Raw genomic sequence first — 22,184 nt, forward strand, 5'->3', positions numbered from 1 at the left:
TTTGTGACATATCATAAAGGAATGCCAGAATCGCATTTATAATTTGACATTAATATGCGTAGCCAGGATGCCAAGCTGTTTATATACCCTCATCTATTATCCATCGTAGAAGACATGGCAGAAGAATACAGGCAATCGCTAAGACACAGCTGCTGGTGCTATGAACTCTCAGACCAATTTTTAAATTGAACATTTTGAAAGAAAAATTATTCAAATTGTTAAAAATTATTGAAAAATTTATATCATAACAATCTAAGATTGGTCTCGCATAAAAAATTTATGAAAATCTTCTTATTAAAAAAAAATTAAAAATGACATTGATATGAAGCGTTGATGCATCTACCTGTATTTTTCTACCATGGTAGAACACTTTACCCGACCAGCTGTTTAATTATTTTTTTCGATTTGTAGAGACCTAGTTTTCTTCATTTGTTTTGAATAAAATCCTTCATTACATACTGTTCATTAACGCCGCTGACTTTAAAATGGGGCTTTGTAATCTCGTCGAACCTCATTATACGGTGTTTACCTCTCGTTTCGTTATTAAATAATTGAATGTTTATAAAGAAAAACTTACAACGTACATATGGTAAATAATAATATTGATATAGAGGATAATTTACAAATTGTTTGTTTATATATTTCAGATTTTTTGTTGCTATTGGTCTGAACACGTTTAAGACGAATTCGCCTACGATTGTTCATAACTGTTGAATGCCGGGTTAAATGGAAATTGGGAAAGCTTTAAATTAAATATTTTAAATAATTAGCAAATGAGCTAAAAATGTATATGCGTAACAAATTCCTACGCAGCTTCATTGCTGTGCTCCCAAGAAGTTACGCCACGAAAAGATCCCAGGCATCATTGGATACGAACGATGAAGTGGGTGCCAGTTTCTTTGCCAAACATATAGGTATGAAATGCGACGCACATTACAATTTTTACTTTATTTTTACACGGCATGGTTTCCTGCAGGTTCCAACTACTGGAAGTGGCATGCGGCATTGCACAAGCATCCCGAATTGAAAACTTTGAAAAGCAAAGATATTTTAAACTCTGCAAAGGCATTGAACAAACTGGATTTTACGGTTGACGATATTCTAACAAGACCAATGATTCTCTATACAAATGAAATGACATTGGAGAATCGTTATGTTGTGCTTAAGGAATGTGGCTTTGTGGAAATAACAATTCCATTATTATCCAAATTTGTTGCTGCCATGAATCGTAGTGTTGTATCCCTAAAATCATTTCGATATATATCGTATGATACAGATGTTGTGGAACGTTTACGCACAACCTTTAGCGATGTAGATGTTACACTGTCGCCAGATTTGGAATGCAATGAAAGTTTAGAATTGAAATTGCTTAGGCAACGCATTCTTAATTGTTATCTTAGACAGAAGTTGGGTGCATCTTCAAACGATATTGAAAAGATTTGGAAGACATATGGACGTCTACGCCATAAAAGTTTTTCTTCTATACAAAGTGTTATTGAAGTTCTTACCAAGGATTTAAAATTCTCCTACGAACGTATAATTAAGAACGCCTTTCTTCTGTATGCTGATGCGTGCAATGTGAAACGCATAATAAAGGAGGTGCCAACAATTGATGGTCAGGATATAAAGGAATTATTGTACAAACGACCCAAGATCATGATGACGTCCTGCGATGGCCTTTTAACCACCATGCAACACATTAGAGAGTTTGGCATTGAAGAAGGTGCTATTCTGAGATGTTTGGAAATTCTAACATTGGGCCCAGATACCGTACTGGAACGTTTAAAAGATCTTAATGAAGTTGAAGAGTTCCAAGTCCTAAGCTCAAATCCAAGAGTGTTGCGATTGGTGCACTATCAAAATAAGGCCAGACTTAGATTGGACTATTTGAATCAATTAAAAGTTCGTTGTGCTTCTCTGCATATATTATCGTGTAGCTCGGAGGCATTTGCCAGGTAGATTTAGCAATTTTTTTTTTTGGTAACATGTTTCTTTACAAATGACCGCTATCATTTTTTTAGATTTGCACGTGACGGTTCAGACAAGACGAAAGGCCGCGATGTTGTTGTATATCTTTCGAATGTCATGAATAAAAACGAAAGTGATTTACGTAACCTGCTCTCCAGGCATCCAAATTGGTGTCATATTCCTGCCATACAAGTCAAACAATGTTATGAGTTTTTAATAGAAAATAAGTTTTGCACTCAGGACATTTACAACAATATTCATATGCTGCTCTATCCAATGTGAGTTGAATGCCTGTTTGAAAATTCCTAAATTAATCGATTTTCTATTTGCAACATTTCAGAAAACGCATAGAGGAAAAACTGAAACAGCTGAATACAACGGATTTTATAAAAGAAATCAAATCCATAGAGAACTGTGAAGAACTCACACAAAATGAGGTGCTCACTTTAGTTTTGTATTTAATTGAGAGCGAATTTCATTTCACCGGAGATGGCATTTGGACTGAGCAGCACACCCAGCATGTGGAAAATTTCAATAATCTACTGCCCGATTTTCCGGAAAGTCTTAATAAAATCTATAAATATGGTTTAAAGTCTGGGTCCGCATCAATATCTTCCAAAAAGGAATCGAAAGATTCATTTAAAGAATATGTCTTCAATTGAAAATACTTTGTACATATACAATTATTATTTATAGTTAATTATTGGCTAAGCTAAAGATATTGTTGTTATAAATTTAATTAAAAGAAAACCAAACGATATTTTCAGCACTAAGTGTGTTAGATTTCAGAAATATTTTTCGGTTTGTATCTCTAAAAAATGTTTAACAATTTGATATTTGTTAAAAGGGCCGAGGTGATAAAAAGCATAAGATATACCTTTAAATTCCTTATTCAATTGAGCTACTTATCTTTAAGGGATTTGGAAATTGTTAAACATTTTTATTCTTTGATTAAAATTGATTGCTTTAACTTTATTGTTCAAATGCATTATCTCAATCTTCACCTATTTTCCGCTCTCCTCCATATTTGTTTCATTGTCATGTTTAACTGTTATGGCCTTGTGTTTTATGGAACAATTCTTTAATTTTTCCAGAATTTCCTTATAAGCTGGAGATATGGGCTTCTGCACAACTTCACGGTACGTGTATTCCGAATCATCATCCAGCTTGAAAATAAAGTGCATTTAAATCACAATTTGTTAACAAAAAAACAAAAATTTCAAACATACATTTAAGCTATACGACATATCTGAATCGAATCCTCTCAAATCGCCACATACAACAAATGGTATCAGTGTTCGATTCACTTCAGATTCTGTGGCATTTTGTATGACCTGAACATCATCGATCATGGGATTAATCATCTGCGGTATGTAACCATCTGGACAACGGTAATTTTGACACACCACAAAGGCTTCTATGCTAGAATTTCTGGAACTAGCCGGTTTAGCAATGGAAACTTTTTCAAAAAATATTCTCAATTGGGAATAGAGTAGGCTAGTATCTTTGCCCCGGAATATTTTGGCAACAAAATTTCCTCCCGGCATTAAGACGTGAGTTGTTATGCTTAATGCAGCCAACAACAATTGACTTTGTATGTACTCATCAATATCATGAAGACCGGTTACATCTGGGGCTGAAAAAAAACGTAAAATATATTTTGGAGAGGTCATATTGTTAACCTAACACCTTACCTCCATCACATATAACTAATTGCGCTTTTAGATCTTCTCCGCCAAAATGATCAATAATGGCTTGGGCTGTTTGAATTTTGGTAATGTCTCCCTGGATTTGTATGATGCCGTTTAACGGGGCCATGGCCTGCAGATCAACGGCAATGATCTTCACCTTTTCCTTGTCATTGCTGTTCTCGTACAAACGTTTCGAGAGAACTTGAGACCAGCTACCAGGAGCCGCACATAAATCAACGGCTCTTGTGACTCCTAGAAATCGTTATCAACAGGAATTAATTGACTTAAAAGCAGCCTCTTATTGTACTATCCGTCAACACACATACCATCTAATATATGAAATTGTTCATCGATTTGTAACAGCTTAAAAGCACTTCGTGCCCGCCAGCCTTCTTCCTTAGCAAGGCGGTAGTATATATCACGTTTATCCTTGGAAGTTTTTCCCATTGCGTTGATGTTTTCCCAAGTAATACAATTTAACAACTTTGACTTCTCTCCAATTGCTGAACTCAAATAAAGAGAGAGAGAGAGAGAGTGTGTGAATATTATTATAACAGAGATGCCAGACTGCAAACAAGTGGTAAGTGCACATTGTGTTTTAAGAATTTTAAGAGAAAATAATAAAAATAAACTTATTTATTTTTAAGTACTAAGTAAATATTTAAACTAGAATTAATTCAATTCACACCCTTATTAATTACAATGAATGCATTGTACTTTGCTTCTCTTAATGAGAGGGGAATCATTGGAAAATACCGACAGCAATTCATATTTTTTCACGGGGGTGGCAACACTCCCAAGTAAACAAAAAAATGCTCTCTGACTTTTCTTCTGTCAGAAATACACGTGTATAGTAGTTGGGAATTAAAAACAAAAGCATGTCTCTGTTAAGAATAAGGTATATTTTTTACATTTATAATAAATAAGTAAATATAAACAATACAATTTGTTTTCTATCATTCTAGGAAGCCAAAAACCCGCAAGGGTAAAAAGGTGTTATTGGCTCGCGAGCCACAATTGATAGAAGGTCCCCGGAATATGTTGTTCTTGGATGGGCGAAAATGCGGTGGTGATGTCAAATCTTGCATGAAGGATATGCAACAGCTTAAGAAGCCCTTGGTAAAGGTATTGAATAGAAACAATGATATTACACCATTTGAGGATCCCACATCTTTGGAATTGTAAGTTTTGTCCCATAAAAAAGAGAATCCTTTAAACTTTTATTCAAACTTACGTTCATTTCAGTTTAACCCAGAAAAATGATTGTGCCATGTTTGCATTTGGTTCAACGTCAAAGAAAAGGCCAAACAACATTGTATTGGGGCGTATTTATGAAAACGAAATCCTTGATATGGTTGAATTGGGCATCAAGCGCTACATGGCAATGTCTGAATTCAAAACTGAAAAAATTGGCACCTGTGTTAAACCTTGCCTGGTCTTCAATGGCCCCAAATGGTCACAATCCGAGGAGCTGAGGCGTTTAAAAAATCTGCTAATCGATGCCTTCCAGAAGGACAAAGTTGAGGCAATCCGTTTACAAGGCATTGAACATGTTATGAGTTTTACATGCACTGAGGACCTGAATATCTTATTACGTTCCTATAAAATTCTGCTCAAAAAGTCGGGACAAAGAACACCCCGCATCGAGCTAGTTGAAATTGGACCCTCTGCAGATTTCTCCATAAGACGCACCAAAATTGCATCCGAAGATCTGTATAAGCAGGCACGCAAGCAGCCCAAACAACTTAAGGTTACCAAGAAGAAGAACATTACCCATGACGAGTTGGGCAATACCCATGGTCGTATACATTTAGGAAAACAAGAACTTGGCAAAATTCAAACACGTCGTGTTAAGGGTCTGAAGAAATCGCCAGAAGAGAAAAAGGCTGATCGTCAAAAGAAAAAGGATCTAATGAAAGCCGCAGCCCAAGAACTATTAACAAATAATGAATAGATTTACATAAGTTATATAGAAGAAAGGAACTTTAAATGTAAGTTTTAATAAAATATATACTTTTATTTACACTAATTCTAGGTTGATATTTAATGTATTGCTGATATTATGTTGCGTATACGTCGTGATATAGATTCCATTAGGGCCTCCTCCAAAGATTGTATCATGTGGACAAGAGAATTTATATCAGTTTGTATTAATAAATCCTTACGATTCCTTTTCTCATCTTCATGTATCTCTTCACATGGATTTGGCGAATCATCCAACAAATCTCGGTTTTCATTCTTTGGCTCTGTATGCAAATACAGTTTCATGGTTACAAACACCTGACGCTGTTTCATTAGAGCTCTAGATGCTAAACGAACTTCAAGTCTCCACTCAAGATTGACTAGCCGGTATGCTCTAATATTCGCAGATTTGATCGATCCCTCTATGAATTTCTTTTTGCTTGTCACAAACTGTGCTAAAATATCAGTGACCTCCTCCTTGAAGCCATCTAACTGCATTAGGGGTTTTTTGACACCATTTATGTCTGCATTACATTTGGTTGCTTCGATTAGTATTGATATCAACGCCTCCACAGCCTGCTGCACCTGCTGGGGCGTTATGTTATATTTCTTGGCTATGACTTCATAAATCTGTTCTTGGGGACCATTTGTCAAGTAGTCAAAAGCTATTTTGCACAGTGCTATAACATCTTGAGGATCACACATCCGTAGTGGCTCCAAGTGCGACTTTTGTAAATTTTTTATAATAAATGGCATGATTAAGTTTTTGTTGACGAAATATAAACACAAGGTACGAGAAAAATAAACGTTTTTTTTTATAAAAACAACATTTATGGGATTAGTCCTATTTTCCAACAAGAAAAAACATTTATTTTACGTTTGCCGGCTATATTGTGGGATTTAACGCCTTTAGACTATTTTTTTGTGTGGCTATGATACAAGTTCATGTCGCTGGCGGCGGCGTCTTTTTCGATTGCGGCGGCGTCTCATTTGCTGCGAGATTTCGGCGCCTAAGAAATGTAATTAAAAAACTAAAATAATAAAAACAAATCTCTTTTTTTTTAATTTTCATAAAAATTTGACGAAAAGCAGCGGTGCGCGATATTTTTTGTTGTTTTTTGGTGGTGATCTGTAGGCGATTTGAGCCGACAGAGTCGGCGGCGGCTTACATATGAAAAATAGGGCGGCACGTCGCCGTTTCACAATCGACCTCAGGCTCAATCCCATAATTGTTGTTTTTATAAAAATTGCAATAAAACAGAATAAAAATTAAAATAAAACAACAAAACAATGGACCTTGATAGTCCAGATGTGGAAAAAGAATTTCCTGGCCTATATGCGTCTGACGGAACAGAAGGAAGCAAGTCAAGGAAAATTAAAGACGAAAGTGACTGTAAGTATCATGCACCTCACAACTAGGAACTCGAAATATAAAATTTCATTCATTTGAATAGACAGCGAAGGTGATCACGATAAGGTAAGTAAGAAAGTTATTGGCCGCCGCAAGGACAAAAAGGATAAAAGCAAAGATAGAGGATATGCCGCTCTAGAGGGAGAAAGTTCGCCCGAAGAGGAATTAGATGCAAAGTAAACGTCTACATTGGAAATTTAAAAGGTGCAAACAATATACATGGAATCTATAATTGTATTTTAATTTCAGAAGCCCATCTAAATCGAAGAAATCAAAAACTTTCAAGTTCACCTCCTCCAAGAGCAAGGACAAAAGGGAAAAGTCTCGAGATAAGGAAAAACTTGACAAGGCGGATGACAGGCAAAAGGATAAAATAGACAAGGATAAACACTTGGATAAGGACAAGGAAAAGGATCACAAGAAAAAGGACAAGGATAAGAAGGATAAAAAAGAAAAGTCCAAAGATAAAGAAAAGGACAAAGATCGAAAGGACAAAAAGGAAAAGGTGAAACAACAGTCGAGCATTAATTCGGAAGAAGTATTGGAATTGTGTTCGCCGGTTTTTGGAGTGTCTGTTAGTTTGGCCACAGAACGCAGCCGGTGTCATGACGGACTTGATTTGCCATTGGTTGTGCGTGATTGCATTGACTATTTGCAGGAATATGGATTGAAAAATGAACAAATCTATAGAGTGGAGCCGGCAAAAACTCGTCTTCAACATTTCAAAAGGCTATACAATAATCGCGAAAGGCTCACCGAGTCAGATGAACTAGATGTGGCCACAGCCTGTGGTCTCTTGAAGTTGTTTTTAAAGTAAGTTCCTAAAACGAGTTTGGTGTTTTAAAAATGGGGTCGATTCAATTGCAATTTCTCTTTTTACAGGGAATTACCGGAACCGGTTTTAACAACTTATCTCATTACGAGATTTGAGGAGGTGGCCTCTCACCCCAAGGTCACAAAACAGCAGGAAGAAATTACACTGCTTTTGGAACAAATGCCAAAGTGTAATAAAATCTTATTGTCCTGGCTACTACTACACTTTGATTCTGTTATACAGCATGAAAAGTATAACAAATTAAATGCCCAGTCTTTAGCTATGCTGTTGAGCCCGCCTCTGCAGATGTCACATCGACTCTTGGTGACATTGCTTTGCTATTGTCCCACCCTGTTTCCGGACGTTCAACTTGTCAAGTGAGTTCTTTGAGAGGCCAATAAGGCCCTAATATTTATAATTTTTTTTTACTTAAAAGTTTGACAGAAAAAAATCATAGATTATGGAAAGGAGATGAATAAGGCAAAGAATGTTACACTTCTCCCTCTTGAGGGCACACAAGTTTTTCTTTATCGCTTCCAAATGTTGCACGATTTCCTAATTTGTGGTTAGGCATGTAATATTTATTTAATATTATTTAAAGTATCTAAAAACTTATTTTCGGATACTTTTATAGTTTATATAAGAAACGTTTTTTATTCCCAAATGTATATATCCAAAGAAACTTGAGAAAACTTTGTGTCAGTCAATTACGTCGCAACAACTAAACTCTAAAAAAGTCAACATATAAAGGTAAAATATATAGAATGTGAATGCATTCTCTCACATCTCCCCTAATTGCTTGCTATGAAGATAAATATAATGTTTTTGAAAGATAAACTCATGAGAAGATAAGAAAAATGATGCTGCTAAATAGAATGGATCAGCAGTCATTAATTGTATATAACATGAAGAAAATCCAAAAGCCAATGCGTTTTGCTAAAATTGTGAATTTTTTAGTCAAGTAAAAATACAAAGTTCTGTAATATTCAGACAAAATTTTCATCGTTGTGAATTTTGTTCATTTTTTTAGGTATGTACCACCCATAACATCATCCAGCCCTAAACTACCAGATACCCCGGACGAAATACAAAAAGAGCTATGTAAACAAGAGAGTTTATTGAATCAAATTCATTCTGAAATGAATGCTGGCTATGTGACCAAGAAACGTGAGGAACAGCTGTGGGAGGTGCAGCGTATAATAACCCAGCTAAAAAGAAAACTGAAGACATTTGAAAGGGGTAAAAGTGAGAAATCTATAGATGAGGTTGAAACGAATGATGATGCTGTAGATTCCGCTTCAAGGTCACAAAATACAGAGAAAAAGGCAACATTGAACAAACCAGATGGAGATTCAGCCAAGTTTCAGAAAGTAGTAGCATTGGAGATAACTGATAATAGTATATCTCCGAAAAGTAATAAAGATATGCCAGATGTTAACAAAAAGTTTGAAGAATATGTCTCAGTGGCACCTCCAAACAACACCACCGACGTCATGTATATGGATGAAGATACTGGTCTACTAATGGTTTCAAAATCTCATCCCGATTATGCCACTTTGCTCAGATTGCAGTTGGAAAATCAAGAATTATTGGCATGGAAGTCCCAACTTCAGGCACGTATAAGTGCCGAAAGAGCTGAAATGTTGCAATTAAAGCAATTGTTGCAGCAACAAATGAAAAATAAAACAGCTGCTGTCGCCACCACCACCACAAATTCGACTCAAGACAATGTAATATCCCCAGCGCCCGGAACCGAGGACTATGAACGCATTGTTGAACATTTCATGCGTGAAAATGCTCTGCTGGAAAACAAAAAGTTGATGTTGGCCAAAGAAATATTCGAAGAAAACAAACAATGTATAGCCTTGCAGGTTGAACTGGCAATGCAAAAATTTTCCATATAATTCGCACACATTACCATCACCATGGACCCATCAAAAATACTCAAACATGACACAAATAACATTTGTTCTAACCCTATACTATACTCATCTCACATTAGCAAACTAAAACTCCTCCTATAACCATGAATGTAATTCTAATATTTACGTAATTTCAATTTAATTGTCGATCAAAGCGAAAGGCTAAATAAAAGTAAACACAGCTGTAAAATATCTTTGCTTTCATCATTAGAATTTTGAATATGTGGTTGGGGAACTTTTGCAAGCATTGTTGTTGCTGTTTTTGTTTATATTTTGTATCGCGTCAATTCAAAACAGCTCTCATTATATTATTAGTTTATAAAATATATTTATTGATTGCATACGTAAATATATAACAGTCATTGTTTTCGTAATACCTTTACCATTATGTACATAGCATTAGCTTATAGCTCTTCAAAACGTACCTCTACCGATTTTTCAACAACTCTGTATAAAAAAGGGGATGGGGCGGAATGTGCAAAACAACTTTCCTCATCATGACATACCGGCTTAAGGTTGCACCCAGCCACCAAATTGTCGCTCAAGCTCTTCGGCAACAGCTATGCAAAAACGATCATTCATATCGCTTGCAACAACTTGAATACCCAATGGCATGCCATTCGAATCTAATCCCATAGGCACTTGAGTTACGGGAGTTTGCAAAACATTAAAAATGGAGAAGTAACTGAAATCGAGGAATTTCACCAGAGGATAGTAGTGGAACGGTGCAGTACGTGGAGAACTATGATAGAATAGAACACCATCATCACCGAGGAGATCCTGTAAAGCCTTCTTTAGCTCTTGCGTGGCCGAGCGTATGAATTCCTCTTTCTCCTTGGGCAAAATACTGTCGATTAGAGAAAAGATGGCTGCCATGGTAAATTCACTTTGTCCTATCAGTTTCTTGAACAACTCTACAAATGGATTAAGCTCCACACCATTGCCCAGGAGATTGTTGAAATTTGCCGGTTCTTGGGTCATCCAATATCTCCACATTTTGCCACTTATTTCCAGATGGGGCAATACTGCCAATTTCACTTCGGCCCCAGTAATATTTTGGAAATGTTTGCGTATTTTATACATGACCATTTGTGTTTCTCTATTCACGGGATTACATTGCTTCATATTGTTACATGGTATATAGAAAAAGCGCAGCTTTTTCAAGTCAACCGGTTTAGAGAGTTTTAATTTTTCAGCCATAACTGGCCCTGTCAACACCTTGAATATGGGCATCAAATCTTTGGCATATCGTGTCATGGGACCGGCGGCGACCATCGTATGTTCCTCCTTGCCAGTACGGAATGTGCAGCCACGCATATTTACCACATTGCGTGTGGGCTTATGACCAAATACACCGCAATTGAATGATGGTATACGTATGGATCCTCCAATGTCTGTGCCAAGACCAAATGCTGTGGAACATGATGCTATGAGGGCAGCTTCGCCACCACTGGAACCGCCCACTGAACGCCTTAGATCATAGGGATTCTTCGTCTGGCCAATAAGTTTGTTGCGAGTCTCAATCCATCTATTGACTTCGGGTACACTACTGGTTGCAATAATTATGGCACCACTCTCCTTCATAAGTTTTACACATTCAGCATCTTCGGGGGCTCGTTCATTTTTGCGTGACACCAGACCCAATGTGTGGAGTTTTCCTCCCACAGCTGTACTGTCCTTAGTTGTAAATGGTACGCCCAAAAATGGTTTGGCCAGCAATTCTTCCTCTGTGTATTCGCCATTATCCAATTTACGATCAATTTCTTCGGCCTCCTTTAAAGCTTCGGTTGTAAATGGACCATCGACCACAGCATTGAGTTGTGAAATGCCCACCGTTTTGATGCGCTCGCAATATACTTTCACAACATCATATGCTTTGAGTTTCCGCTGGCGAATTAAGGTCGCCAACTCAACAGCACTTTTCGAAACAACTGGTTTCTCCTGCTCGCTGGGTGGACTACATTCTTTTTTCACTCCCAAATACCAACCCAAAATAAATTCCAATAAGGAATCTATGACAATATGGACAATGGTCAGTAGGGTGGTGACAATTTTATTTTCCGCCATTATTTTAAACTTGATAAAAATCTATGACGATGTTGGACGAACTTTGCTCTACTATTGATCGTAATCCATGAAAAATCAATGTCAATGAAAAGAGACGAACCAAAGAGTAAACAACAAATTAAGATGATTAGGAAAGACACCACTACCATTACGTTGCACCCGGTATTAGTGAAACAGGTGTCGCGTCAGAGTTGCCAATATTTATAAATATGCATTCATGTGCAATAAAGCGTTTCTACAAAAATAAGTTGATTTTTCTCAAACCATTGTTATTTTTTTATAAATTTTCATTCATTTTAGGAACATGTGGATTGTTCATTGCACGGTACAATTCTTTACAAGTTAGGGCCATTGCACAAGAGTAAAAGTAGTATCCATTGTAAAATAAAGAAGGTAAAGTAAATTCAAATAAGCATTCCTATCCAATGACTGATTTTGGAAATAATTTGTTTTTATTTTTCAAAACAACAAATACATACACAAAATTTACAGAAGTCGGACACACTTAGAAAGAAATTGTAATAAGCTGGAAGCTCTACCTTACCTTTTTAGTTTTTTTCTGAGTTAACCATTTTTTTAGAAGCTATTTGACGTATGTGAAATTTAAATACACTGGGTTTACTAAATCCGTAAACACTTAAAAAACGGATGGTCGACAAAAATGTAAATGTAAAAGAACAAAGCTACCACATAAATACATTTTTTTCTCTGGTGCCCTTATTCTGTCAAAATATATACACTTTTTGTGTATGTGTGTGTATTTTTTTTTTAATATAAAATTCAATAATTTGAAATTATTTTAAATTAAATGGTTAAAATATTGTTTAATTCTGTCCTACCATTTTAGATTCAATCTTGTGGAATAACCCCAAAATTATATTCTTATTTCGCGGGTTTTCCCCAATATAATTATTTTGTAAAAAATGAAAAAAAACAAGGCCAACTGTTGCATATACAAAACTCTATTTGGCAGTATAAGACTCAAGCACAAAGTTGCATCTAAGGCACAAAGTTCCTTTAAAGTTCTACGCTGTGAAATATGACAAGGTAAATTACAGAAAATGCAGTGATGGGTATGCTTATTTGAAATGACTTTACCTTTTTAATTTTACCATTGTAATGCAAGAAGTCTTTCAGACCAAAATTGTTGGTTTGTGGTTTTATGATGAATTTTAAGGAAATATATTTTGTTTTATTTGCATTTTTTTGCTGTTATGGGATTTTTTTTATGGTAAAATTCAGAAGGTAATATCATTTCCAATAGCAAATCCTTACCTTGTCAAATGTCATTGCATCGAAAAAAGGTTCCCATCTCTGAATCGTGTATTTAAAATGAATTTGTAAATATAAATTTTGACAATGACATGTTGTCAAATGTATAGTTGATAAAATTGTAAACATATAATGCATGAATTTGAATTTATTTTTGACTGCCGTTGTTTTGATTTCGATTACACATTCCAGAGATCAAACGTTAATTCTTCCCTACATAATAACGGCCATTATCTCCCCGAAGCCTTCAAACTAAAACTTAATCGGCGTTAACGTTATCGTGATATGACTTTGTAGTCTGTCTAAACTTAAATGGTTACTTTTTGTCAATTTTATCCCAACAGCAATAATTTTCAGCTCTAATTTAATTTTTAGAATAATTTTTATGATAATAAAGGATATTAGTATAGGAATAAATAATTCAATTAATTTCCTTCCCTTAGCAACAATATACACAGAGTTTAATAAAACATGTGCGGCATAAATAAGGCTGTACTGCTACGTACTAATTTTTGTACATTTTCAGTACTAACCGAATATATCATCCCTATAGCCAATTATTTTCACGCCGACAAAATTTTTTTTTTTCGCAAAAATCAAATCAAGAACTCAGGGAAAGTGTGCAGGGCAGTCAAGATCAGGCAGACAAATAATTTGCAGCATAGCAGCGGGAGTTTCATTCTATAAAAAATCAAAATGTTGAAGCAAGCTACCAAACAATTGGCCATCCAATCCATGAGGAGTTTCTCCACTTCCAGACAGGTGAGAAAAATCTTTGTGGCAAAAAAAAAACATATTACCAACAGATTCTAGATTGTGTATGTGCTGGGCCTGCACATGCTTGCTCAAGTGTCGGGGGGGATTATTTGATATTAAGATGACATTGCGGGCGTTCGGCTCGCTTATATTGTAATACAATGTGAATGCATGTTTACGTAATTTTTCAAATTAATGCATAAAACAAAATCTGGAAATTAACTAAATGTTTTGTGTTTTTCTTAAGTTTTTGCCATATGGAAATTGATGTATATTTTTTTCTGTTCCCCTTAGAACAACTACAAGGTTACTGTCTGTGGGGCCTCCGGTGGTATTGGCCAACCATTGTCATTGCTTTTGAAGCAAAATCCTTTGGTTACTTCCTTGTCGCTCTATGACATTGTTCATACTCCCGGTGTGGCTGCTGATTTGTCTCACATTGATACCAAGAGCAGCACTCATGGTTACATTGGTGCTGACCAGTTGGGTGATGCCTTGAAGGGTAAGTATTCAATTGCATTTTACATTACATTACACCTATGCGCGAAAGGTCGATATGCTGTTTATTTGCATAGATGTAGCACAAAACGAAAATATATTTATTAGAAACAGTTTGAGGTTATGGTTCAATCAAATATTCCGTTTAAAATGATAAACTTTTGTTACGTGTGTCTGGCTGGCTGGCTAGTGTTGATGACGTATATTACAGAGCAGCATGATAAACAAATAGTTTTTTTGTTTCTATTAATTATTACAGATGAATGGTAGCATTATAATTTTTACAATATTATGGGGTAACAAAGTATTGTGACGTATATATTTTTAGTTGAGAATTTTATGATTTTTTACCTATCTTATCTTTCAATGAAGTGTTAACTTTTGCTGCTCTAAATCTAATCCAAAAAATATATCTATTCGTCTTGTCGACTTTGCAAGCACTTTGAACCTTCTAGAACAGAAGTGGAGAATATTTGATGTTGATTGCAAATATGAATTAATAATCTTTGCAGATCTAATTATCATAGTTTTTTGTTGATTTATTTGACAATAACTAAATACATAGTATGTGACATTTTGTAAATATAATAATTTTTCTTTGGAATATCATATGCTATCCCAATTGGAATTTGGTCACATGAATTTGAATAAAATACATTTTTCACTTTTGTTAAAAAGTTAAGGTATTTTACCTATCCTTTTAAAGATAATTAAGAGATGGAATTTTAGATAACTGAATATGAAATGTAACATTAGTACCGTATCGGCAAACATTTGTCCTACCAATATTCCTAGTCCATTATTTCAGATAGAGGTTGTTATTAAATTTGATCTTCGAAAAAAGTAAATTCTTAGGGAATAAGGTAACGATAAAAAATATTCATTTCGATGGACAATGGGTTCATTGAAACCATTATTCTTTAACATAACCTCTTCTTTTTGTATTGAATATCATTCAACTCCCATCTGGTCATTCAAGATTTGTTTGTATCAATATTTTGCATGACAACACGGGAACAAACTTGCATTAATCGAACAAATCGTTATTGCCATTGAGAATTGTGTTGTTTTCAATCTGAGTTTAAAGATTATCAAGCGATGGAAAATAACATAATTCCGTAAGAATAATAAAAAACGCAAATCATAAATGTCATAAATAGAATATTGACCAGGGTGATAACAATGTTAATCATTTTAGATAAGTTCAATACGTGTGCCACCTATCTAGATAGAATAATTATTGAACAGAAGCTTGTTTCCTTTCTTATCGTGTACATATTTTTTTTATAAATTTATCGCAAATAGAGTTTCATTAAACTTGTTGTTGTTGTTATAGGTGCTGATGTTGTTGTCATTCCCGCTGGTGTGCCACGCAAACCTGGCATGACCCGTGATGATCTTTTCAATGTAAATGCCGGTATTATTAAGGATATTGCCGCCACCGTTGCCAAGCAATGCCCCAAGGCCATGGTTGCCATCATCACCAACCCTGTCAACACTTGTGTACCAATTGCCGCTGAAGTCTTGAAGAAGGTAAGCAACGGTTTTTAGTTCTGATAGTCTTATATAATATGGAAATCTTATTTTATGTTTAGGCTGGTGTCTATGATCCCAAGCGTTTGTTCGGTGTATCCACCTTGGATGTTGTACGCGCCCGTGCCTTCATTGGTGAAGCCTTGGGTGTTGATCCCCAACAGGTTAACATCCCAGTCATTGGTGGTCATTCTGGTGTAACCATTATGCCCATTTTGTCTCAATGCCAACCCACATTCAAGGGCAGCGCCGACACCATTGACAAATTGACCAAACGCATCCAGGAAGCCGGTACCGAGGTTGTTAAGGCCAAGGCTGGCGCTGGTTCTGCCACATTGTCCATGGCCTATGCCGGTGCCCGTTTCGCTGGCTCCTTGCTCAAGGGTTTGGATGGCCAAAAGAACGTTGTCGAATGCTCATATGTCCAATCCACTGTCACAGAAGCTGCCTTCTTTGCCACTCCCTTGGTTTTGGGCAAGAACGGTATTCAAGAAAACTTGGGCTTGCCCAAATTGAACGATTACGAGAAGAAACTCTTGGAAGCTGCCATTCCTGAACTTAAGAAGAACATTCAAAAGGGTGTTGATTTTGCCAATGCCTAAATTTAGCAACTACACCACACATGCATTGACAAGAACGCGTTTATCTATCCACCTCCCTCAACTTTATACCTATGTCTATTTGGCAGGAAAAGTGTAGACATTAGAATAATTTATATAATTTCTGGTAAAGAAATAATCAACAACAACAACAAAACATTATGGCATAATAATAACACATACATACATATATGAAAATGTTTCCAAAGATATTATCTCAATAATAGAATAATATTCGAAATAACTTAAAATAAAAAACACATAGAGAAATTGATCATCTGGTATTGAAAAGATCTATCGAAATAGAATTATGAAGTTTTATTTCAAAAAAAGTAGATATGTATATGTTGAGGCGATCTGGTTTTTTGTGTGTGCTTCTACACATGTACATAAAGCTTTGAAAAAGCTCTTCCCAATGTTGGGTGGTGCTTTCAACAAGTGTTAAAGTAACATGAAGAAGTGTTGTTACGACAGATGCAGATAGGGGGCGCTGATATGATGTAGGCAAAAGAAACAATTTGGTTGGAAGCCAGTGTTATGTTAAGTCCTGGGTAATGTTTTTTATGGTTGTAAATATATAATTTGTATGTTCCAGAATTGCAAGAATGTAAAAGTTTTTACTACAATAACCGAATTTACCTTTAGGATATCGAAAAAAAAATACCAAAACTAATAGATTCTTGCAGGTTCTAGAACAGGGTCAGTGTTCCAGAATCTAGAAGTTTTGTATTTCTCTTTGTTTTTTGTAAAAATCGGCCTTGACAGTAAAAACTATACATTCTAGCAGGTTTTGTTTTTAATTATGAAATGTTATTTAATTTTACAACCTTTTTAGTGCTAGAATAATCTTAGCATCATTGTTATAAAATCAAACCCTTTCGAACGACTTACAACACCCATCTCAGAAAGGTTTTGCTCCGAAACATATTGTATTCCATCAATTGACTAACTGCCTTAATATAATTAACAATATCATGGATTCCGCCCGGTAAGGCATTGTAAACAATAAAACGCCGACCGGCCGGCTTTTTTTAATGAATGTAAATTTAATTTTGTGATGCAAACAATTTATTCTAGACAGAGTCATCATTTTTTGTTTGTGATTCCAAACATGAATTGAGCGTAGTATTCAATATAATCAACATATCATAATCAACTTTAATAATCATAAACTAACCACCGAACAACAACTGTCCCGACCAACTATCCAGCAAGCCATTCATTCATTCACTCATTGATGATGACAGGCCCAGGCTGTCTGCCCGTAAACCAATCGAGGGGATCATACCAAACCAAACCAAACGGCCTTGCACAATTTCATTTAATTACCGACAATTGAAATCGAAAGAAAGCAAAACAAATCAAAAGCGAAATTTCTTAATTGCTTGTTTATAATTCTTTCGGAACGAAATTTAATTATTGCAAGCGTTTTGATTTAACAATATAATATAATAAATGATGATTTCTTCTGAAGGGGTGGGTGTGTGTATTTATGTGTATCTTGACAATTCTAGTTATCAATAATGGATATTTATTTATTTTGGGTGTAGCAATGTACTTCTAATTGTACTGTAAGGTACTATTTCTACTCTAAGTGAATAAAAGAATATTTTTATGTTTTAACTTAATTCCACTGCACTTTCACGCTACCTTATTGACAGTTGAAAAGAGGGCGAGTCGCGGTTAAGTAGTTTGCTAGCCTTAAGTCTATTATTCTTTGAACTTATAAATTTATGGAATTTGTTCTTAATTAGGGCATTGCTAAAAATTTTAAGTTATGCCCCCTGTATGAACTTTTATATTTCGTTGCATAAAAAATAAATTGAAGGAAATGACTATAGGTGTGTCTGGTTACCCAAATTTGTAACAATTGTTACTGAAAGTAGTCTGTTAACCCAAAAGTTCTGCAAAAGAGAGCGGTTGGAGTATGGTAGAAGAATATAGGTAGAAGCATCAACACAGCTGCTGGCATAATGAACAGTCAAACTAATTTTGGAATTGAAAATGTTGAATGAAAATTTATTTAATTTTTTTAAAATTGTTCTTATAATAACCTCCGAATGACGTCTTATATGAAAATGTGTAAAAATCTGCTTATATTTACAATTTTTTGACATATCAATGTTCCCAAGCGTTAATGCATCTACCTGTATTCTTCTACCATGGGTGATTAACAGTTATATTCCTATAGCACGTTTAGGTTGCATGAAACACCTAATGTAAACATACCCAAACACATGGAAAAACTTGTCTTTTAAGAGCTAGGTTAAATAAGTCCGAAAAGAGGACGTTTGCTTTTCAGACATGTATTCCTCTACCAATTTTGACATTTATTTCAGTGAGAGTTTGCAAATTCTTGCTGAACAAATTTCTTCTTGGAATCGCTTGCAATTCTTCTTCTACTCATTCATCGACATTCAATCAGATGTTTTCTATTTTTTTTTCTTTTTGTGCTTTCAATTTGAAAATATATTTTTTTTGGAATTAGCTAGACTAATTGTTTTTGGAGAACAACTAACAAAATGTGAAAAACTTAAATATTAATATGTAATAAGAAAATAAAAGACTATTTTCAACATTTTTAGACAAATGCCATTAGCAACACGTTTAAAGGATTCCGGGGAAAACATAAAATCTATGTTTCTTTTATTGCTCATATTTTTAATTTATTGCTAATTTCCTTTTTATATATAAAACTTGTAAAATTGGTGGTGCTTCCTTTCTTTTAAGGCGGGAATACATAAAGCGCTTATTTGGCTGGCTTGAGTCATCGGCTGGCTTCTTCGGAAATGAACAAAGGAGACTAGGGCCAAATTCGAACTAGGTCAACCTAAAACTCCTTTGTTCATCTACGAAGAAGCCAGCCGATGACTTAAGCCAGCCAAATAAGCGCTTTATGTATTCCCGCCTTAATTCTTTTAATGGGAGACAAATTGGTTTGTTTTGACAAATCAGCTGATTAGTTGCAAGCAGGGATAGTTGCATGATAGAAGAATATAGGTAGACGCATCGACACAGCTGCTGGGACAATGAACTGTTAAACCAATTTTGGAATTGAAAATGTTGAATGAAAAATTATTTAAATTTGTAAAAATTGTTAAAAAGCGTTATAATAACCTCCGAATGACGTCGTATAAGAAAACATATAAAAATCTTTTTTATTTTTGAAGAAACATTAAAAAAAATTTGACATATCAATGTTCCCAAGCGCAGTTTCCTTGCAAAAGAGAATAAAACTACCTTACTCTCTCAAAAAGAAGAAAAAAGTTGCTGGACAATTTCTGCTGGAAAAGTAACCAGGCACACCTTATATGACCAACTGAAACCAAACAGTCTGTAAGGAAATGTTAACAAAGATGTAAAGTTGAAAAAACGACAACAAAGTCAAACGCCATATTTTTTAAAAATTTTATTGAATGAAAGCAAAAAATGCCGGAAATAGGATTAAATTGTAGAATAAATTTAGATTGATTCGAATTGTTCACCTTTGGCGCGAATTATGGCCTTCCAACGGCTAATGAAACCATCACACACTGCCCGAATGTTACTTTGCGGTATTTTGGCCCATTCCCGGCGAAGCGCTTGCTTGAGGTGATCGACACTTTAATATTATTTAGTGCCAACCTTGCTTTCCAAAATACTCCAGACACAATAGTCCAACGGATTGGAATCCGAAGATTTTGAGGCCATTGTGCGTTGGAAATGAAGCGAGGAACCCTATTTTGTAACCATTCTTGGGTGGCCCATGCTGAGTCCTGTTGGATGAGAGGCTATTTTGACTGGCTTAAGGAGTTTTAGGTTGACTTAGATCGATTATTGTAATAAGAAAAAAACATAAACCCATGGTACAATGAAATTGAGGTAACCTCATTTCAAATTAGCCATGATATAAGAAAAAGGTAAGGTAGAGCTCCCAGCTGATTTGTGTATGTATTTGTTGTTTTAAAAATAAAAACAAATTTTTTTCAAAATCAATGATTGGAAGAAACTTAAATTAAGCCAAGAAAATAAAAAAATTAAAATCATATGGTGTCATAGCCCTACCTTGATATCATTGTACCATGGGTAGGGCTATGATACCATATGATTTCAATTTTTTTATTTTCTTGGCTTAATATGTCATCTTTATTTGTTTATGTATGTGTTTTCTTTTCAATAACAAAAAAAAATTGTTCAGAAAACATTCAAATTCGGATATTTTCAAAATGTTTATTTCATCGTATGCATCGACAAAATCTAGAGTTTTTGTAGCGAAATAATCCTTTAGAGCTATATAGAACCTGATTTTGAAGAGAAGTGTTGACCTTTCATTCAGTTTTCGCGGTTTTCAATTATTTATTCAAAATAAATGCAACAAGTTGTTCGATTTTGTTATTGTTTTGATACTATTTCTGACATTACAAGCCAAACAGGTAGACCTCTTTACTTGCAATTTTATCAAAGTTGACCTACCTTCTCTTCATTGTACCATGGTTCTACAATGCATTTAACTTGCAAATGGGAGAAATAAAAAGGCACAAGTACATAAAAAGCTTGAAGTAAGGCTGACATACTAATGTCAAATTATAATGGAAAACGGCGCCAGGATTTTATTGCGGCATTGTTATCCCTTTATGAAATGTCACAAAATATGCCTAGCCATGACTTTTAAGCTTGACTTTTTTTGGGACATTTCCAAATTATTGTCAAAGAATTTTGGTCAACTTTCCATTTCATTATTGCAGCTTTGATTTCTCCAACCAAAAATTCAAAACAAGAATAAAAATAATAAAACAAATAATTTATGAAACCAAAACGAATTCCAAACATTGTATTCAGTCTACGACGACGACGACTTGTTGTTGATGATGTACCCTCCATACGACGACATACCGTCCGTCATATATGCGGGACATATTTTTTTAAATTGATTTTAATGAACCTTAATTGATTGCATCTGTGGTAGTAGCAACAAAACAACAAATGCTACTTGATACACATATGCATATGGCTGGCGATTTATGGGTGCGTGTGTAGATGTCTGTTGCATCTACGGCTCTGTTCATAGTACACCTCCTCAAAAGTCACAGAAGTAAAGTTGTTTTTCCTGGTTCTCGAGAAAAAAAAAAACCACAACTAAACATGTAACATATTCCACAGATTCCATGCACGTTGGGAAAATTTTGATTCGATATTTTTTTGGTTTTTCTGTCATGTAAAATGATTTGATTGTTTTTAGACAGCAGTCATGGTGGAATTAAAAAGGATATCTCATTTGCCAAATCGGTAATGGTAAACTCTTTTATTTATATTGGAACACATTTAATATGTAATGACGTAACTTTGGTACAATGAATACAACGTAGGCTAAGGGTGTAAGTACATAAGAAGCTTGAAGTCATGGCTAGGCATATTTTTTGACATTTCATAAAGAGATTACAGAGCCGCACCAAGATATTGCCGTCGTTTTCCATTATAATTTGACCTTAATTTGGCTAACCATGACTTCAAGATTTTTATGTACATGCACCCATGGTATAATGAAGAGAAGGTAGGTCAACTTTGAAAAAATTGCAAGTATAGAGATCTACCTGTTTGGCTTGTAATGTCAGAATTACTATCAAAAGAATAAAAAAGCAAACAACTTGTTGCATTTATTTTGAATAAATAATTGAAAACCGCGATAACTGAATGAAAGATCAACACTTCTTT

At 35.0% G+C, this 22,184-nt stretch overlaps 7 protein-coding genes across 8 annotated transcripts; 4 read left to right on the forward strand and 3 right to left on the reverse strand.

Moving 5' to 3' along the window:
- The first annotated feature begins 473 nt into the window (after positions 1 to 473).
- Positions 474 to 2,728, forward strand: LOC131800642 (transcription termination factor 5, mitochondrial-like). The gene is made up of 5 exons (XM_059118187.1): positions 474 to 589; positions 648 to 914; positions 977 to 1,955; positions 2,022 to 2,246; positions 2,309 to 2,728. Exons 2-5 carry the CDS (start codon positions 785 to 787, stop codon positions 2,628 to 2,630), a joined length of 1,656 nt encoding a protein of 551 aa, XP_058974170.1. The 5' UTR covers positions 474 to 589; positions 648 to 784; the 3' UTR covers positions 2,631 to 2,728.
- LOC101897356 (putative tRNA (cytidine(32)/guanosine(34)-2'-O)-methyltransferase 1) lies at positions 2,550 to 4,176 on the reverse strand. The gene is made up of 4 exons (XM_005187435.4): positions 3,986 to 4,176; positions 3,663 to 3,911; positions 3,198 to 3,604; positions 2,550 to 3,134 (listed from the first exon to the last, which is right to left on the reverse strand). Exons 1-4 carry the CDS (start codon positions 4,104 to 4,106, stop codon positions 2,973 to 2,975), a joined length of 939 nt encoding a protein of 312 aa, XP_005187492.2. The 5' UTR covers positions 4,107 to 4,176; the 3' UTR covers positions 2,550 to 2,972.
- A 262-nt stretch (positions 4,177 to 4,438) lies between these two features.
- Positions 4,439 to 5,688, forward strand: LOC101897003 (ribosome production factor 2 homolog). The gene is made up of 3 exons (XM_005187433.4): positions 4,439 to 4,557; positions 4,625 to 4,840; positions 4,905 to 5,688. The coding sequence occupies exons 1-3, from the start codon at positions 4,538 to 4,540 to the stop codon at positions 5,611 to 5,613; spliced, it is 945 nt and encodes a 314-aa protein (XP_005187490.2). The 5' UTR covers positions 4,439 to 4,537; the 3' UTR covers positions 5,614 to 5,688.
- LOC131800644 (COMM domain-containing protein 2-like) lies at positions 5,652 to 6,524 on the reverse strand. The gene has a single exon (XM_059118189.1). It carries the CDS (start codon positions 6,375 to 6,377, stop codon positions 5,703 to 5,705), a length of 675 nt encoding a protein of 224 aa, XP_058974172.1. The 5' UTR covers positions 6,378 to 6,524; the 3' UTR covers positions 5,652 to 5,702.
- Positions 6,525 to 6,755: 231 nt separating this feature from the next.
- LOC101896831 (ralA-binding protein 1) lies at positions 6,756 to 9,960 on the forward strand. Of its 2 annotated transcripts, none has more exons than XM_011295842.3 (5): positions 6,756 to 7,014; positions 7,076 to 7,098; positions 7,282 to 7,845; positions 7,915 to 8,223; positions 8,877 to 9,960. In XM_011295842.3, the coding sequence occupies exons 1-5, from the start codon at positions 6,931 to 6,933 to the stop codon at positions 9,748 to 9,750; spliced, it is 1,854 nt and encodes a 617-aa protein (XP_011294144.2). In that variant the 5' UTR covers positions 6,756 to 6,930; the 3' UTR covers positions 9,751 to 9,960. The 2 variants fall into 2 exon arrangements, with proteins under 2 accessions (XP_011294144.2, XP_005187489.2); XM_005187432.4 differs by having other exon boundaries at positions 6,761 to 7,014; positions 7,076 to 7,208.
- A 111-nt stretch (positions 9,961 to 10,071) lies between these two features.
- On the reverse strand, positions 10,072 to 11,950 carry LOC101896651 (fatty-acid amide hydrolase 2). The gene has a single exon (XM_005187431.4). It carries the CDS (start codon positions 11,833 to 11,835, stop codon positions 10,279 to 10,281), a length of 1,557 nt encoding a protein of 518 aa, XP_005187488.2. The 5' UTR covers positions 11,836 to 11,950; the 3' UTR covers positions 10,072 to 10,278.
- A 1,758-nt stretch (positions 11,951 to 13,708) lies between these two features.
- LOC131800643 (malate dehydrogenase, mitochondrial-like) lies at positions 13,709 to 16,801 on the forward strand. Its single transcript, XM_059118188.1, has 4 exons — positions 13,709 to 13,869; positions 14,158 to 14,365; positions 15,698 to 15,894; positions 15,957 to 16,801. The coding sequence occupies exons 1-4, from the start codon at positions 13,804 to 13,806 to the stop codon at positions 16,494 to 16,496; spliced, it is 1,011 nt and encodes a 336-aa protein (XP_058974171.1). The 5' UTR covers positions 13,709 to 13,803; the 3' UTR covers positions 16,497 to 16,801.
- The last annotated feature ends 5,383 nt before the right edge of the window (positions 16,802 to 22,184 follow it).

The sequence above is a fragment of the Musca domestica genome, unplaced genomic scaffold (assembly GCF_030504385.1).
Source record: "Musca domestica strain aabys unplaced genomic scaffold, Musca_domestica.polishedcontigs.V.1.1 12, whole genome shotgun sequence".
In the NCBI taxonomy this organism is placed as follows: Eukaryota; Metazoa; Arthropoda; class Insecta; order Diptera; family Muscidae; genus Musca; species Musca domestica.

Coding starts and splice junctions, on each gene's coding strand:
- LOC101897003 (XM_005187433.4), top strand. CDS start 4,538: ATGTCTCTGTTAAGAATAAG. Junction 4,558..4,624: donor ATGTCTCTGTTAAGAATAAG/GTATATTTTTTA, acceptor CTATCATTCTAG/GAAGCCAAAAACCCGCAAGG. Junction 4,841..4,904: donor GATCCCACATCTTTGGAATT/GTAAGTTTTGTC, acceptor CGTTCATTTCAG/TTTAACCCAGAAAAATGATT.
- LOC131800642 (XM_059118187.1), top strand. CDS start 785: ATGTATATGCGTAACAAATTCCTACGCAGCTTCATTGCTGTGCTCCCA. Junction 915..976: donor TTTCTTTGCCAAACATATAG/GTATGAAATGCG, acceptor GGTTTCCTGCAG/GTTCCAACTACTGGAAGTGG. Junction 2,247..2,308: donor CATATGCTGCTCTATCCAAT/GTGAGTTGAATG, acceptor GCAACATTTCAG/AAAACGCATAGAGGAAAAAC.
- LOC101896831 (XM_005187432.4), top strand. CDS start 6,912: ATGGACCTTGATAGTCCAGATGTGGAAAAAGAATTTCCTGGCCTATAT. Junction 7,846..7,914: donor CTCTTGAAGTTGTTTTTAAA/GTAAGTTCCTAA, acceptor CTCTTTTTACAG/GGAATTACCGGAACCGGTTT. Junction 8,224..8,876: donor CCGGACGTTCAACTTGTCAA/GTGAGTTCTTTG, acceptor TCATTTTTTTAG/GTATGTACCACCCATAACAT.
- LOC131800643 (XM_059118188.1), top strand. CDS start 13,804: ATGTTGAAGCAAGCTACCAAACAATTGGCCATCCAATCCATGAGGAGT. Junction 14,366..15,697: donor GTTGGGTGATGCCTTGAAGG/GTAAGTATTCAA, acceptor TTGTTGTTATAG/GTGCTGATGTTGTTGTCATT. Junction 15,895..15,956: donor CCGCTGAAGTCTTGAAGAAG/GTAAGCAACGGT, acceptor TTTTATGTTTAG/GCTGGTGTCTATGATCCCAA.
- LOC131800644 (XM_059118189.1), bottom strand. CDS start 6,377: ATGCCATTTATTATAAAAAATTTACAAAAGTCGCACTTGGAGCCACTA.
- LOC101897356 (XM_005187435.4), bottom strand. CDS start 4,106: ATGGGAAAAACTTCCAAGGATAAACGTGATATATACTACCGCCTTGCT. Junction 3,912..3,985: donor ACAATTTCATATATTAGATG/GTATGTGTGTTG, acceptor AACGATTTCTAG/GAGTCACAAGAGCCGTTGAT. Junction 3,135..3,197: donor ATATGTCGTATAGCTTAAAT/GTATGTTTGAAA, acceptor TTTATTTTCAAG/CTGGATGATGATTCGGAATA.
- LOC101896651 (XM_005187431.4), bottom strand. CDS start 11,835: ATGGCGGAAAATAAAATTGTCACCACCCTACTGACCATTGTCCATATT.